General features: G+C 55.9%; 1 protein-coding gene across 4 annotated transcripts in view; it reads right to left on the minus strand.

The window, feature by feature from the left end:
• Positions 1–882: 882 nt before the first annotated feature.
• ATP9B (ATPase phospholipid transporting 9B) overlaps positions 883–14,025 on the minus strand; it is a 214,919-nt gene continuing 201,776 nt past the window's right edge. For all 4 annotated transcript variants that reach the window (XM_012788899.3, XM_012788897.2, XM_075993786.1 and 1 more), the window contains 6 exons: positions 13,619–13,774; positions 13,385–13,449; positions 8,717–8,825; positions 4,355–4,412; positions 3,497–3,700; positions 883–1,166 (listed from right to left, as the gene is read on the minus strand). In XM_012788899.3, coding sequence (XP_012644353.1) covers positions 1,030–1,166; positions 3,497–3,700; positions 4,355–4,412; positions 8,717–8,825; positions 13,385–13,449; positions 13,619–13,774 — 729 coding nt within the window. In that variant the 3' untranslated portion in view covers positions 883–1,029. The remainder of the gene's footprint in view (positions 1,167–3,496; positions 3,701–4,354; positions 4,413–8,716; positions 8,826–13,384; positions 13,450–13,618; positions 13,775–14,025) is intronic.

Raw genomic sequence — 14,025 nt, forward strand, 5'->3', positions numbered from 1 at the left:
TTGGGGCCGGGGGCCGGCGCTGCCAGGTCCCCAGCTTGCCGTGCGATTCCCGTGGAGCGCCCTTGTAGGCGGCCACGCAGGACGGCAGGGACACGCGGCAGCTGGCGCAGAGAGGGCTGTGCTGTCCTGTCTTAGAAAACAGGAAGAAGCTCTGCAACAACAGGCCTGCTGTGGGCTGGACTGGAGGCCTGGAGTGAGACCCGGGCCCAGCACCGCAGAGAACGCCGACCCCAGCCCGCAGCAGCCCCCGGCCTGACGGAAGCACGTGGCGCATGGACATCGTCACGGCTTGGGAAGCAGAGGGCTTTCTGTCTTAATGTGGATGCCTGTGTGTTTCTAACCAAGAAAACCTGCCACGAGGCGAGCACAGCGTCTCGGTGACCTGGGTGTCACGGGGCAGCTGGCTCGCACAGAGACGGTGTCGTCGAAGAGTGGCTTTATGGCTGTGGGCAGGGCGGAGGTTGGAAAGCACCTGCACGCCAGCGGCGCCTCCGGGGAGCACTCACACTGCGCTGCGATCCCGCCCAGAGACGCTGCCTTTGTTCGGCTTGTCCCTAGTGTGTGTGTGTGAGGGGAACGGATCTTTTTGTGAGGACTCAAGAACACGTGGATTTCTGCAGGAAGCGACATGTGAGCAGGAAGAGAAGAGGGTGTGAGGCGCAGGGCGGAGGCCTCTGTTGTCCCGAGCGTGGACACCCACCGCCCCCCGGACTTGGGCAAGCGCAGACGCTGCCTCGGAAGCATCTAGACTTTATTACGTCTGGGCAGGAGTGACTCAGCCAGAACACCAAAGAAGGAACTACTGGAACGCTAGGCAATGGCAGAGGTTGAGCGTTCTTTCAGTTCTCAGGACTCCAGAGCAAGGCGACCCCTTCACAGCAGCAGTGAGAGACTCAGGGCTCATTTGCAATAGGAACTCGGGCTGCTTCGGAGTGCAAATTATGTTTTGAAAGACAGTAAAAAAGAAAAGCAGGTGAGGCCCCTCCGACAAGGTAGGCCTGGCGCGTCCGTGCAGGTCAGGAGGCCAGGTCAGGAGGCCAGCTTGCAGTAGCTGGGCGGCGACAGCTTGCGCCTCAGGTACTTGAGGACGTAGAGCGGGAGGCAGCTGACCACGGTGATGGCCGACACTTTCCACAGGAAGGCCACGGTGGTGATAAAGGCAACATCTGTTGGCAAAACAGAGGAGAAATGTAGGCGCCGCCCACGGAGGCTCTGGGCCCTCAAGCACCGCCGCGGCCTGCCTGCCGCGGGACCATCGCCACGCACGCCCCGACCACCTCCGGCGTTCTCCGCTGCAGGCCTGCTTTGCCCGTGTTGGGCGCAACTGATTCTTTTACTAGAATGAATGAAACTAAAGTATTAGAATGTGACACGGGTGACGATCGGTGTCACCAAATGCCACACAGGGGGCAGACAGTGCCTCCTGACAGCCAGCTGGGCTTCGTTAAAGGTGGAGCTGACTTAATCGGGGCCGCAGGCACGAGATGGCGCCTGCCCATCCCGCCTGCGCAGAGCGCGCAGCCCACGCCCTCCCAGCAGCTGCAAACGGGCCGGACCGTGATCCACGACAGAGCTGTGTTGCCGGCGACTGCGCCAGGTAAACCCCTCATGCGAAAATGCATGTGAGAAACCTGACGTGCATGTAGCTTGACTCTACATATGGCGGAAAACCTTTGGCATGTTGTTGGAAGATGTAAGCGCTGAGCCGCCGAACCCCGACAGTGAAGCGCGGGAGGGCAGGCGTCGCTCCTGGGCCCAGCGGCCGTAAGCATACCACGGGGCTCAGCGAGGGGCCCTCGGGACAACCGAGGCAGACGAGCCAGCAGCACCTGAGCCCGGGGCGCACCTGCCGCGAGTCACAGATGAGCTGGAGGAAGGCTCTCTTCTTGCGAGTTAAGTGCCTTTATCAATACTGCTTTGCTTCGTTTCCACGCTTTTGAAAGCAGCAAGTTCACCTGCCTTCGAGAGCTCCAGAGATGCCCTGCTGCAGCCCCCGAGAGCCGCAGGGAGGGAGGACAGGGCTGGCAGCGTCACACGCTGCGAGTGCCGAGCTGACGAGGAGAGAAGTACTCTCAGAGGACCGGACACGGCAGGTGCGGTGTGTTTGCGACTGCGGCTCTGACCCTTGGCTGCGCTGCCTGTTCCCACAGGGCCTCCAGGCGTGGCCCGGACCCCGAGCGGTCAGGGGCAGCTGACGGCGTGGTCTTGCGCTCCCTGCAGGGCTCAGCCCCAGGCGCCCTGGGAGCGCGGCTCCTGTCACCCGTGCACACTGTGCGAGTGGAGACCTGCAGGGGTGAGCACACGGTGCTCGGGGTCCACCTGGCACGCCCCACGGTTTTCCTTCCACTGGGGATGTGGAGGGCTGGGAGGGCAGGCAGGGAGGGCACTGCCCCCACCACACTTGCCACAGGCAGACCCTGTGTGTTCCCAGGAAGTGTCGGGTGCTGGCGGCCCCACACTGCAGCGTTGGCCCTGGGAGACCCAGGCTCGGCCACGCTGGGGAATCGTGAGAGGCCTGGCCCCGCCCGTCCCATCTGGGCACGGTCCTCTCTTCTCTCCACCCTGGTTTTAACGTCCTTAAGGGAGAAGCCACATGCAGTCTTCGGGCCACGTCAGCCAGTTGAGGGGTGGCTGGGATGGAGCTCTGACTGACGGCTCTGCATGGGGCGTTCTCAGACTCGGCTGGCCAAGGCGTGAGCTGGGGAAGCGTGAGCCTGTCTGAGGAAGGAGCGCCAGCAGGGAGAGGGAGGCTCGGGGTGGGGCCCGCACACAGCCAGCTTCGGCTCCGGCAGCTCCCTCCCCTCCAGGGGCGCAGCGGTGTCAGGTCGGGAGGCTCTTCTGCCTGTTCCTGGGTCTTGAACTCTGAGGAAGAGGAGTCAGGACACCAGACACGGCCGTCTGGGCTGCTGTGATGTGGTGACCAAGAGGACGGTGAGGATGCAGCCCCCACGTGCTGGGTGCTCAGCTCTCATCCGGCTGTGTGCTGCCTGCAGTGGGGCGGGGGAGGTATGAGCAACAGCCCAGCCCTGGGCAACGCGGGCGGATGGATGCTTGAGCACGGTGCCGGCCTCAGGTGCCATGGGAGCCACACGCCTGCACACCGCAACCTCCCTCTGCCAAGGGTGCAGGGGAGCGGAGAGGAGCATGAGCAGCCGGCGTTGGGCTGGTCCACTCCACACAGCTCCTCCTCCGGTGTGGGCATGGCGGCCTTAGTCACGAGCAACGGACAGACTGCACAGCTCTTCTGGGAAGACTTCTTGGAAATACACACAACTGTGATATTCTTTAAAAAAGAGCCAAGATGGGGAAAACCTTAACCTTATAAATGGTTTCGAACAGTTTTATCCTTCCACCAAGCAAGCTTTTGTGCCGTGAAACTTCGTGATGTGGGTTTCACTGTGATCCATAATTTAACACAGCGTATTAAGGAACAATAAAACATGTTTAAAAACCACAAATAGATAATGATTCAAAAAAGAATTCCAAGGCAACTTACCAAAATATTCATTCAGGAAAAGGAGCGAGGCCACATAGCAGCCCAGACTGAGGAACTCAGCCACGACCATCAGCCAGTGCCACGTGCGGACCGTGAGCGCCACCATGAGCAGCTCGGTGAGGATGAGCGCGGTGAAGGAGATGGCCACCACGTGCACGAACTCGGACTCGAACAGCAGCAGCGCCCCGTACATGAGGATGCCGCCTGCAAGACAGGGCAGGGGCTTCCACACACGCCTCGCAACACACCGCAGCCTCGGCGCACGCCAGGGGCCACAGGAACAGCTCCCTCCCCAAGAACGTCAAAAGCGCGGGACCATGTGCACACACTTTATCTGAACTCCAGGGATTAAGCTGGATGAGCCAGGAATAGCAAGCAGAGGCTTACAAAATTCTTAATACCTGGAGGAAAAGCCCAGCTCTACTTTGATCCGTGTAAATAATCGTGTTTCATGTAGTATGCGTGGTCTCTGTGTTCACTGCACTTCTACCAAGATCCACATGTGTGGAACGCTGGACACGGCGGGCAGTGGCTTCTCACAGAACCCACATCTCTCAGCCTTGCTACCACCCAGGAGAGAAAGCCGCTGTGCAGGTGCACAGTGTGGTGAGAGCTCGCTAACGTTTTTCTGAATTAACATTCACTTAAACACAGGTCAGTTCTCAGGTGACAAGCATTTATATATATATATAAAAATACCAACCCACATCACTGGAACCTCAACTTAAGAGAAAAACAGAAAGCAGCATTTCACTCCCCACGGAATTTTAAGCTGGGAATTTAACCCAGAGGCGAGAGCAACACTGCTGAAAGAAAACAAGAAGATCTCTAGTGCAGTACCACCAGAGCCTGCCTTACCTTGGTAAACACTGATTAACACCCAGACGAGGAAGGTCTTGAAGGACAAGGATCTTCCCTAGGGAGAGAGGGGGCGGCTTAGTTAACAGAGAACACACGTGACTGAGGCGTCTGCACAAAGCTGGGCAAGAGCGACTCCAGCAGACCCCGGCCCAGCCACGAGCCGCCCTGGCCCCGAGCCACCACGGAGCTCGGCAGGGCCCTGGGACACCTGGGCTAGAGGTCACCGTTTTCTTTTGCCCGATCTTCCTAGTAGCCCAGGAGACAGCGGATATAAACAAACATCTCAATGAACTAGGGGATAAAGACTCTCTTTGTAAAAGTAATTTTGTTAAAAATAATTTCCCTTCACTTCTTTATTTCTTGGTAACAAGCATGTGTATGTTTACCTTTTAGTTTCTTCAGATCAAAAAATACAAAAGGTAATAGCTCTTCAGTAAGGACGGCCTACCCTGATTAAAGTAAAAATCATCATCCCTTAAATCCTTTCTGGGAACGATGTCACATAAACAAATCCCACATCGACAAACATAATGGATTCTTGAGTAACAACTTTTGCTTTTTAAAACCTTAGACAGGTTTTTAGGGCCGGGCCAGGGCAGAACTCCGGGCTGTGGTCTCGTCTAACACTCCCAAGGACAGGACTCCCAAGGATTAGGGCTCCGTTGTAATCCCAGACGGAGACTGAGTCACTAGTCACCTGCACCCACTTGTTGGTGCTAAAGATTTGCTAACCATGATGCAAGCGTTGACAGAAAAACCAAATTCTGCCAAAATACTTAAAGAGGTTTATTCTGAGCCAAACATGTGCGGCCATGGCCTGGGGCACGATCTCCCGAGGCAGCAGGCAACAGTCTGGTTCACGCTGTGGAGACAGGAACCGAAGGTGAAACCATAAACCAGCACGTGGGAGGTTCAGCCCAAAAAGGTGGGAAATCTCAAAGCAGGGCTTGCAGTCACAGGTGGGTTTTGGGAACTGTTCAGTTGGCAGCTGGTTGAACGTTCTGCTTTGTCTGCAGACTGGAAGTCAGCAGGAAGGAGTGCCCGAGTCCAGACGGGGCTGCTACGACGAGGGTCCTCTGCCAGGTGGTGCATTCCAGAGTCGGTCTGGACAGTGAGCTGCTTTGCACGTGGCTAATAAAAACCCATTAATGAGAGTTTACGGTTTGTAGGGCGCGACTCACCAGGCCTTTAGGAATTTAGGGAAGAGAACAAAAAGGTCAGAGTTCAGTCCTCCTGTGTCGGGACAAGCCAGTGGAGACACCACCAGCACCTGCCCTTCCACAGACCTTCCTGGGGACCGGCAGCATCAGGTGGGCAGAGCCGACACTGTTTTCGTTCACAGACGAAGAAACGTGCGGAGTTCGGTGATCTCCTCCAGTCCGCGCTGCAGGCTGGTGGGGCTGAGGGCTCAGCCGATCAGAGTCCACAGTGCCGCCTTCCGTCTGGGGCTTCCCCTCCCACGGGAGTCTCGTGAGGACATGGACAGGCAGGTCTCAGAGCCTCAGAGTCACCAAGTGACTCAAAGAGGAACAGGGAGCTTCCTGGAAGCTCGGCGACACCAGGAGGCACCGCAGGGACAAGTGAGGACGGCGCTGCAGCGCGAGGCTGATCTGCATCCGCTCTGCCTGCAGTCGCTGAGGACGCCTGACAGCTCCCAGCCCACAGAGAGGGCGGTGCACTGAGCTGAGCACGGACTACAACTCACGGAGGACAAGACCGCAGCTTTACAAACATGGGTCCACCCGAGGAAGAATGAAAATCCTCCCAGCTCTGTTCTTTTTATAACCGTTTCCTAGGAGGCAACTTCAGACTTGAGGGAAAGCTCTAAGAGCAGGATGTGCTCCCACACGTGACGGTGGCCTCGCCAGGCTGGTGTTTCACATGAGCGCAGGACACGAGACATTCCATGGGTGCCTCCCAGACATGCCAGCCGGGTGCCCCGATTCTCTCCAGTGCCCTTTACTGTCCCTGGCCCCACACGCAGCCTCCAGACCCGGCCAGCCCTCCCCTTCCACCCCTAACGCGCTAGGTGCCTCTCAAACCACCTATGCGTGATGCAGATGCCCACGGTAACCCGAACCCTAACTCTAGCTCAAAACCCTAACCCTAACCCTAGCTCTGCCCTTAGCCTTAAACCTAACCCTAACACGAAACCCTAACTCTAACCCTAGCCCTAGTGTGAAACCCAAAACCTAACCCTAACACTAGGGTCTTCCACGAGGAGACACTGGACGTGCCCCACAGGGCTCCAGTTGGGGCCGCGGCATCCTCGTGTCTCATCACAGGGGACACGGACTGCGGTCCCTGGTCAAGCTGGCGTCTGCTGGGTGTCTCCGTGTCAAGCCCTCACACATTTGTCCCTTTGTAACTGATGGGTGTCTTGGGAAGACACTTTCAGACGGTGCAAATATCCAGTTTTTCTCCCAACTGCCCACTAAGCTGTGTGCGCCGGGGGTCCCGCTGCAGCAGGTCCTGCCGTGGTCTCTGCTTCCTGCCCCACTCTCTTCACACGCACAGCTGGGCCTCTTCCGTGAGGAGGGTCTGCTCTGTCACACATGTGAAGTATGGACTGGCTGGTACTTTATCCCTGGCCACAATGCGATGAGCTTGTTTACTTTCCTGCTCCATCTGGGCCGCTGGGAGCTCTTTCTGGTCCCTCCCTGGGCCGCTGTGACACGACCCCACCATCGTCATCACCCTGCAAGGTTCTCTGGGCTCCTCTTGTTCCTTCCCTGCCCTGGCCCTGGGTGCAGCGTGGTCCAGGCTCTCCTGTGACTGCTGCTATGGGCACTTGCTTCCAGTCAGCTGTGGGCTGTTGTGGGAGACGCATTCACCGCGCCACACTCACATGCTGCCGCATCTGTCTCATACAAACTGCGAGCCCAAACTGATAGCCAACCCCTTATTTCTCACGTCTGATTCCAACGGCGAGAAACAGGTTCTCATTAGCCACGTGCACGCACCTGTTCAGCCAGAGCACACACAGCGTCTCACCTGGCGAGACCCAGAACCCAGAGAGAGTGAAGCTGAATGTTCAAATCAAAGCAGAATCCGACCTTCGAAAGGACACCACCAACATAGCATCGTTGCCAGTGGACCACTTCTACAAGGAATGAACGCCGTGTGGTTTTAGAACAAAGGGGGAAGCTTGTCTCTCTGTCTACCCCATCTGTCCACTCCCTACCCATTTACCCGACACCCAGTGAACAGACGGCCTGGCCGAGCGGCATCTGGCCGTGGAGACAGAGCCGTGAACACGTCTGTACCTGGGACTGGCTTACCTCACCAGAACAGTGGCCAGACCTGTGGCACGTGGGTTATTTACACGTTTAGACTAATAAGCCTGGTTCCTGAGCACAGATAAAACAGGATATTTTATCTCACAGTTCAGCACTTTCCCCTCTCTTGTGCAGGGCATGTGCTCTCCCTCCTTGGTGGCCCCAAAGGTGTTTTATATGTTCACCGTGACCCCAGATTTGTGATGCGGATCCACTGGACAATGGCTGGCGTCTGTCCGAGGTTTATCTCATGCCGCTGTCCTGGGTCGCCGACTAACGCCACCCGCCCTCATGATGGCGCTTCTGCCCCCAGTCCCCACAGCCCACACTGGCAGCTGTGAGACTCTCCACCTGCCTTCTTACACTGCTACGCTGTGAAAATACACTTCCATGAAAGATAAACAAGACCTCCTTTAGGAATATTTCAGCCTTAACAGAGCACAGTTTTAAACCAAACGAGTGGGTCCTTTGCAGTTTCAGGTTAAGGCAGTTTCCGGGGGTGGGTTTTCCCTTAGGAGCATTGAGGCCAGACCTGCTGACACACGCGGGTCTCAGTGCAGAAACGCCTCGCCGAGCGTCTCTCGATCCACAGCTGCAGAAACTCTGCAGAGTGTGGACACCTCGTTCAATGCATCCGACTCCCAGCTGTGGGGCGCCCCATCCTGCGGCCAATGCACAGGAAGCTGCCCGCACAGCAGGTGCGATGGGGCTGGTGGAGCCTCAGCCAGCGAGTGCCTCCACACAGAGGTGGGACTTGGCTCTTCCCAGACACCTGGGAAGCTCGGTGGTCTGTTTGCCAAGTTCAAACAAGTTCCATGAATGGTTCAGAGAATCCTTAAAAATTCTACATTTATGTGTGATATTAGAGCTTTATTGCAAACATGAGAAATTTTTTTTCCCTGGGATGTTTTCCTCTTTTTGAAGTTTAACTCAAAGGGAACAATGTCAAAATAATTAGGAGACATAAGAAAATGTGGAAGGACAGAGAAGGATTACTGAGAAGATGCTTGGAAATGCCTCCCGTGGGCCTTTCCCCCTCCCGCGTGCCCAGAGCGTGTGCTCACTGGGCACCTGGCCGTACCTTGGTGAGGTCTTTGTACAGCTCCGGGTACAGCAGGGCCATCTCCGGCTTCACATCTTGATCCAGCACCAGGGAGAACACGGGGAACATGGTGTACACCGTTGCGTACCTTAGAGATCAGGGAAAGAGTGCGTCTGAAAACCGTCATGATACAACTATGAACACACCTCTGAAGTCAGAAGTCTACATTTTAGAAACAAAAAAACCCAGAAAAACCAAAAGAACAAGTTGGCAACCAAGTGAGATTACTCCTAAAAACTGAATATTTATCCTGCAGCACAATAACATGTTCTATAACCACAAATGCTTCGAGGCAGTGGAATCACGGAAACATTTTTTATTAAACTTTTTATGTTGAGACTGTCGTAACCTCACACCCAGTTGTCAGAAACAGCAGAGCTGTCCCTTGGTCCCTTTACCCAGCTCCCCTGAAGGAACATCTTAGAAACCGAGCACAACCACCCCTCCGTACTGACGCCACAGTCCGCAACGCACCCTCCCACCAACAGCCTCCTCCCGGCTCCCGCAACCAGGTTGTCTGTTCATCTTTATGATTTCTGTACTTTAAAGAACATTGTATCAATGGAATTACATCGTAGGTAACCTGTGGGGATTGGATTTTCTCACTCAGCGTGATGCTCTGAGATTCACCCAGGTTTCTGCTGTACCAGCAGCTCATTCCCTTACATTTCTGAGCAGTACTTCATGGGGTATGAATGAACCCTATTTTACTTAGCCATTCATTCATTCACTGACATACATCTGGGACAGTCCCAGTTTGTAATTATTACAAATAAAATTACTATTAACATTCACGGCACAGATTTTTCGAAGTTGTCATTTATTTTGGGCGGGAGTGCCAACTGGGACCTGTAACCACTGGGTCACATGGGAGCAGCATGTTCAGTTTTTTTAAGGAACTGCCAGAATGTTTTTCAGATGTTAGGATTTACGTCCCTGCTAGCAATATGAGAGACACGCACCTTCCCGGGCTCACCTGCCACCCACATATCTCCCGGGCAAAACACCTCTTCGTGATTCTGTTCCCTAACTGGACCGCTCTTCCCACACTGCTGGACACGCGGCCACTTCCCTCCAGCTCCCAGGACCCCGCACGGGCAGTGCTGTGTCGAGGAGGCTGTTCCTGTGCACTCGGTCCCCTCCAGCCGGTGGTTTCTGGGAAGACCCATTTGCCGCACGGACGGCTCCCCTCACAGCCTGCCTATTCTCACCTGCCGCCAAGGTGCTTCCTTGTCTCTTTCTCTTCAATGTGGTTGTGATGTGCCTGTGTGTGGACTCCTTTGAGTTTATCCCGTTTGGGGTTTGCTCACCTCTTCAATCTGTAGGTTTATGTCCTCTGCCAAGTTTGGGAAATTCTCAGCCATTACGACTTCGAGTAATTTTGGCCCCGCCCCTACTCCTTTGGGACACAGCAAGGACGACGGGTTCTGTGTGACCGTCCCACACGTCCTGGAGGCCCTGGCCGTTCCTGTGAGGTCTGTCTTCCCTCTGCCGTTCACCTGGGCGCTCCTGCCCTCCAGCTCCCTGAGTCCCTTCTCTGCCCCCACCTGCTGTTGAGCCCGTTCACTGCATTTCTTGTCTCGGTTATCTTTCATTTCTAAAATTTCCATTTGGTTCTCCTCTATATTTTCCATTTGTTGAGATGTTCTACTCTTTCCTTTGTTCCAAGCGTGTTCAAACTGCTCACTGAAATATTTTCACAGCTGCTTCGCAACCTTTGTCAGAAAACCCTGACATATGTGCCATCTCAGGGCCAGCTTCTATGGCGTGCCGCTTACATTCACTCTGGGGCTTTCCTGGTCCTTGGCATGCCAAGGGACCGGAAACCTGGACATTCTGGTATCATGCAGACCTCTAGGTTTGCCTAGGTGCCCGACACTGCTGGGGGGGGGGACTACTGTACTGCGGGGAGGGACAGGTGTTCAGGCTCCTGGGGGCCCCCAAGGACACAGGGTACTCACTACTGCCTGGGGAGGAGTCCCGGCTCCCCACCCAATCACCCTGGGGTGTCGTTACAGGATCAGCCAGAAGTCCAGGCTCTCCAAATCCCAGGTTCAGCATGCGAGGCCACATAGTCACCGGCTGGTGAGTCACTGGCCCACAAGGCAGGCTCCTGTGCAGCCACATGTCTGTGCAGCGGACGGATGGGAAAGATGAACATCTCTAGCTTGTCAACCTTAAAGACAAATCATCGCCACCCTCATCGTTCCACCCTTGAGGTATGGTTTTCAGTGTGACTTTGTTGAGTCTGATGAGTGTCCTGTAGCTCAGAAGACGGCCCTGTGCCCGGCCAGGCGGGAATCAGTCTGTCTCCTGCTGTCACCAGGAGGGTGCTGTCCCCAAAGTCCCGTGCAGATGAGACGGCAGAGCATGCACTCACCTGTGTCCAGCTGCTTTCTCTGTCCTAGTGGGTGGTGCTTCATTGCATGCCACCAGCCACTGTCCTTCCCCTGCCAGCTGAGGGACATTTGGACTTTTCCAGGCTTTGGTCATCACAAATACAGCTACGGAAGTTCCCGTGCAAGTGTGTGTGTGGACGTGGTATTTTCACTTCTCCTGCGTGAACACCCAGGAGGAGGACTGTTGGGTTGCAAGGTAAGTGCATGTTTGATTTTGTGAGAACCACCATGTGGTCTGCTGGGGCAGTCTGCACCTGGTGTGTTCCCAGCAGGTAGAGCCTGAGCTGCCCCACACCTGCTGGCCCCTGACGGTCGTCTCTACAGCCGGCTGTGCCGTAGAGTCTCGCTGTGGTTTGTGTGTTTCCCGATCACCAATGATGTTGAATACATTTTCTTGTGCTTCTTGGCCATTGTTATATTTCTTTTCTGAAGTATGTTCACACCTTTAACCTTTTTAAGAATACTGAGTTGTATATCTCCTTATCATTGGGTGGAAGATGATTGAAAATTCCAGACACAAACCTTTTGTTGGATATACGTGGAGGAAGTGTTCCCTCCCTATCTGCCTTCATAGCTGATGGCTGCTGTCTTTGGAAGAGCAAACACTGACTTCTGATGAAGGCCACTTTGTCAGCTGTTTCTCTGTTTCACACTTTTGCGCCTGAGAGATCTCCCCTCCCAAGACTCTAAGGCCCTATGGCTGTCAACTCTGAAGTTTCAGCGTCATTCCTTCTCTGAGGCAGCCGTCCCCACGGCCTGGTACCCAAAGTCTAAAAACAACTGTCTCACGTTTGGATCGTTTTCCATGTGACCAGGCCTGGAGGACGGATCGTTTCCTGTGACTACAGTCGTGGCCGCGGCAGCAGCTCCAGCAGACCCTCCTGATGAGCCATGGGGCCCACACTCTCCCGTGGTCCTGGGGAGGCTCCCGTAGGACCCCTGACCCTCCCCAGCCCTGAGTTGCGACTGTCCCTCCTGACGCCACTCACCTTCTCGGTGCCCAGTCATGATGCTGAGTGAGTGCACTTGCTGGCTCTCTGGGTGAGACACACGAAAGCATCTCCCCTGCGGACCTCCCACCCACCACCCTCAGAGCAGCGATGCTAAGAAAATCGCAAGTGTCTCCTTCAAGCGACGGACACTTGGAGCAAGCGCACACGCGTTCTGAGGGGGCAGCAAGTCAGGCAGGCCTCGGGGTGTAATCCCATTAACTCAGGCAATATTATTTAAAGAATAATCTTACAGCCCCCAAGTTTTCCTTTTATGTTTCAAATTCATACTTTTAAAAACCTGAAAGGAAGTTAGAACGGTTGTGCTTCTCTGTGACCTCTAAGGAAGAAACGCACTGTTGAAATGTAATTGGAGACACTGCGCAAATTCTATACTATTTAAAAGTAATTAATGTAACAATTATTGTAAAGATTTAAGCAACAGGAAAACTTAATTCAAAAAGGGTTAGAGCTTTTGCACCTCTAGGGTTCTCACTGGTTTTGGACGTGCCCTACGTCACACCAGTGGAATCAATGAAAAGCTGAGAACGTCAGTTCAGACCCTTCTGCGATCCCCCTCACTCACATGGGCTGTGCCTTGGTGGGTGCTGGGCATGTTCTTTGGTCACACAGAAGAGCTCACGCGGCCAAGAGCCTGGGGCCCGTGACAGAGCTTCCTCACGGCCGTGAAGGGGAGTCTGTAATGTCACCCCTGAGGAAGCTTTTCTGGGGTTGGGTGGCCACCCACTAAACTGCACCGAGAGGCCCATGAAGTGGGCATTGGAGCCAGGACACGGGGGCGGGGCAGGAGCAGGCTTCGGACACACGAGGGTCCACCCAGCCTGTCACGACCTGTTCCCGGTACAGGCGGGTGTATGTGCTGGTTTGTGCAGGTGAGGGTAGAGGCGGAGCTGCGGAGACCGCAGCCACCCACAGCCTGGCTGTGCTGAGACTGGGGGCCCAGCGCCTGCCAAGGCCTGCCCTTCTACAAACTCATGTCCACGGCAGGCCCACGCTGCAGCGGACTTCACTGTGGGCACAGAAACCCGATGCAAGATGGCACCTGTCCTCACGTCCCAGAGAGCACACAGGAGGCAGAGCCGCCGGGCAGGGACACTGCGGGCTGGGGCTTCCAGGGCGGAGGCAAGGACAGTGAGCCGGCCGGCGCAGGCCCCTGCCGCAGCCCAGGAGGCAACAGCACTCTGGGGTTTTCTCAGGAGAACAGCTCTCGCCGGCCGCAAGGACGCAGTCTCACTCACCCCACCATGAGGAATCCCTGGTACAGAGGCACCGAGGCGAAGTAGAAGACGGAGGAGAACACAGCCTTGAAGAGAGAACACCTCGGGTTACAAGACGGTCGCTGGCCATGGCTGGGTCATCCTGTGCGCAGGCCCAGAGCCCCGTCACCAACACCCCACCCACCACCGCCCCACCCGACACGCGCAGCCACCCTCTCCCGGGCGCTCCCCGCATGCCCGAGCACAAGGTGGCACCTGCATGGTGGAGATGACCAGGCCCCGGTGCATGACCAGCTGGCCGAGCGCCGCCGACCGCTTGTAGCTGTTGCGCCCATGCACCACGAGCAGCCGGCCGACGTGCCTGAACTGCGTGATGGAGAAGTCGGCTGCCAGCGAGGCCTGCTTCCCCTCCTGCAACGGAACACAGGCGCCACTCAGGGACCGCAGACGCTGGCCGCTGCGCTCTGAAGGCCGAGCTCTAGAACTCAGCCTAGATGAAGGTAGGACTGAAGCCCTTTCTGCACAACTGTGGAAGCTTCAGCCAATGCAGGTGTGAGGGCCATGCGTGGGCCCAGCCAGCAGGCACCTGCCCCAGGGTGCTGCGGTCTGCATGCAAAGCAGGTGCTCGCCAGCTGGGGGCGTCACGGAGCTCGACAGAGAGG

The sequence above is a fragment of the Microcebus murinus genome, chromosome 17 (genome assembly GCF_040939455.1).
Source record: "Microcebus murinus isolate Inina chromosome 17, M.murinus_Inina_mat1.0, whole genome shotgun sequence".
Taxonomy (NCBI): Eukaryota; Metazoa; Chordata; class Mammalia; order Primates; family Cheirogaleidae; genus Microcebus; species Microcebus murinus.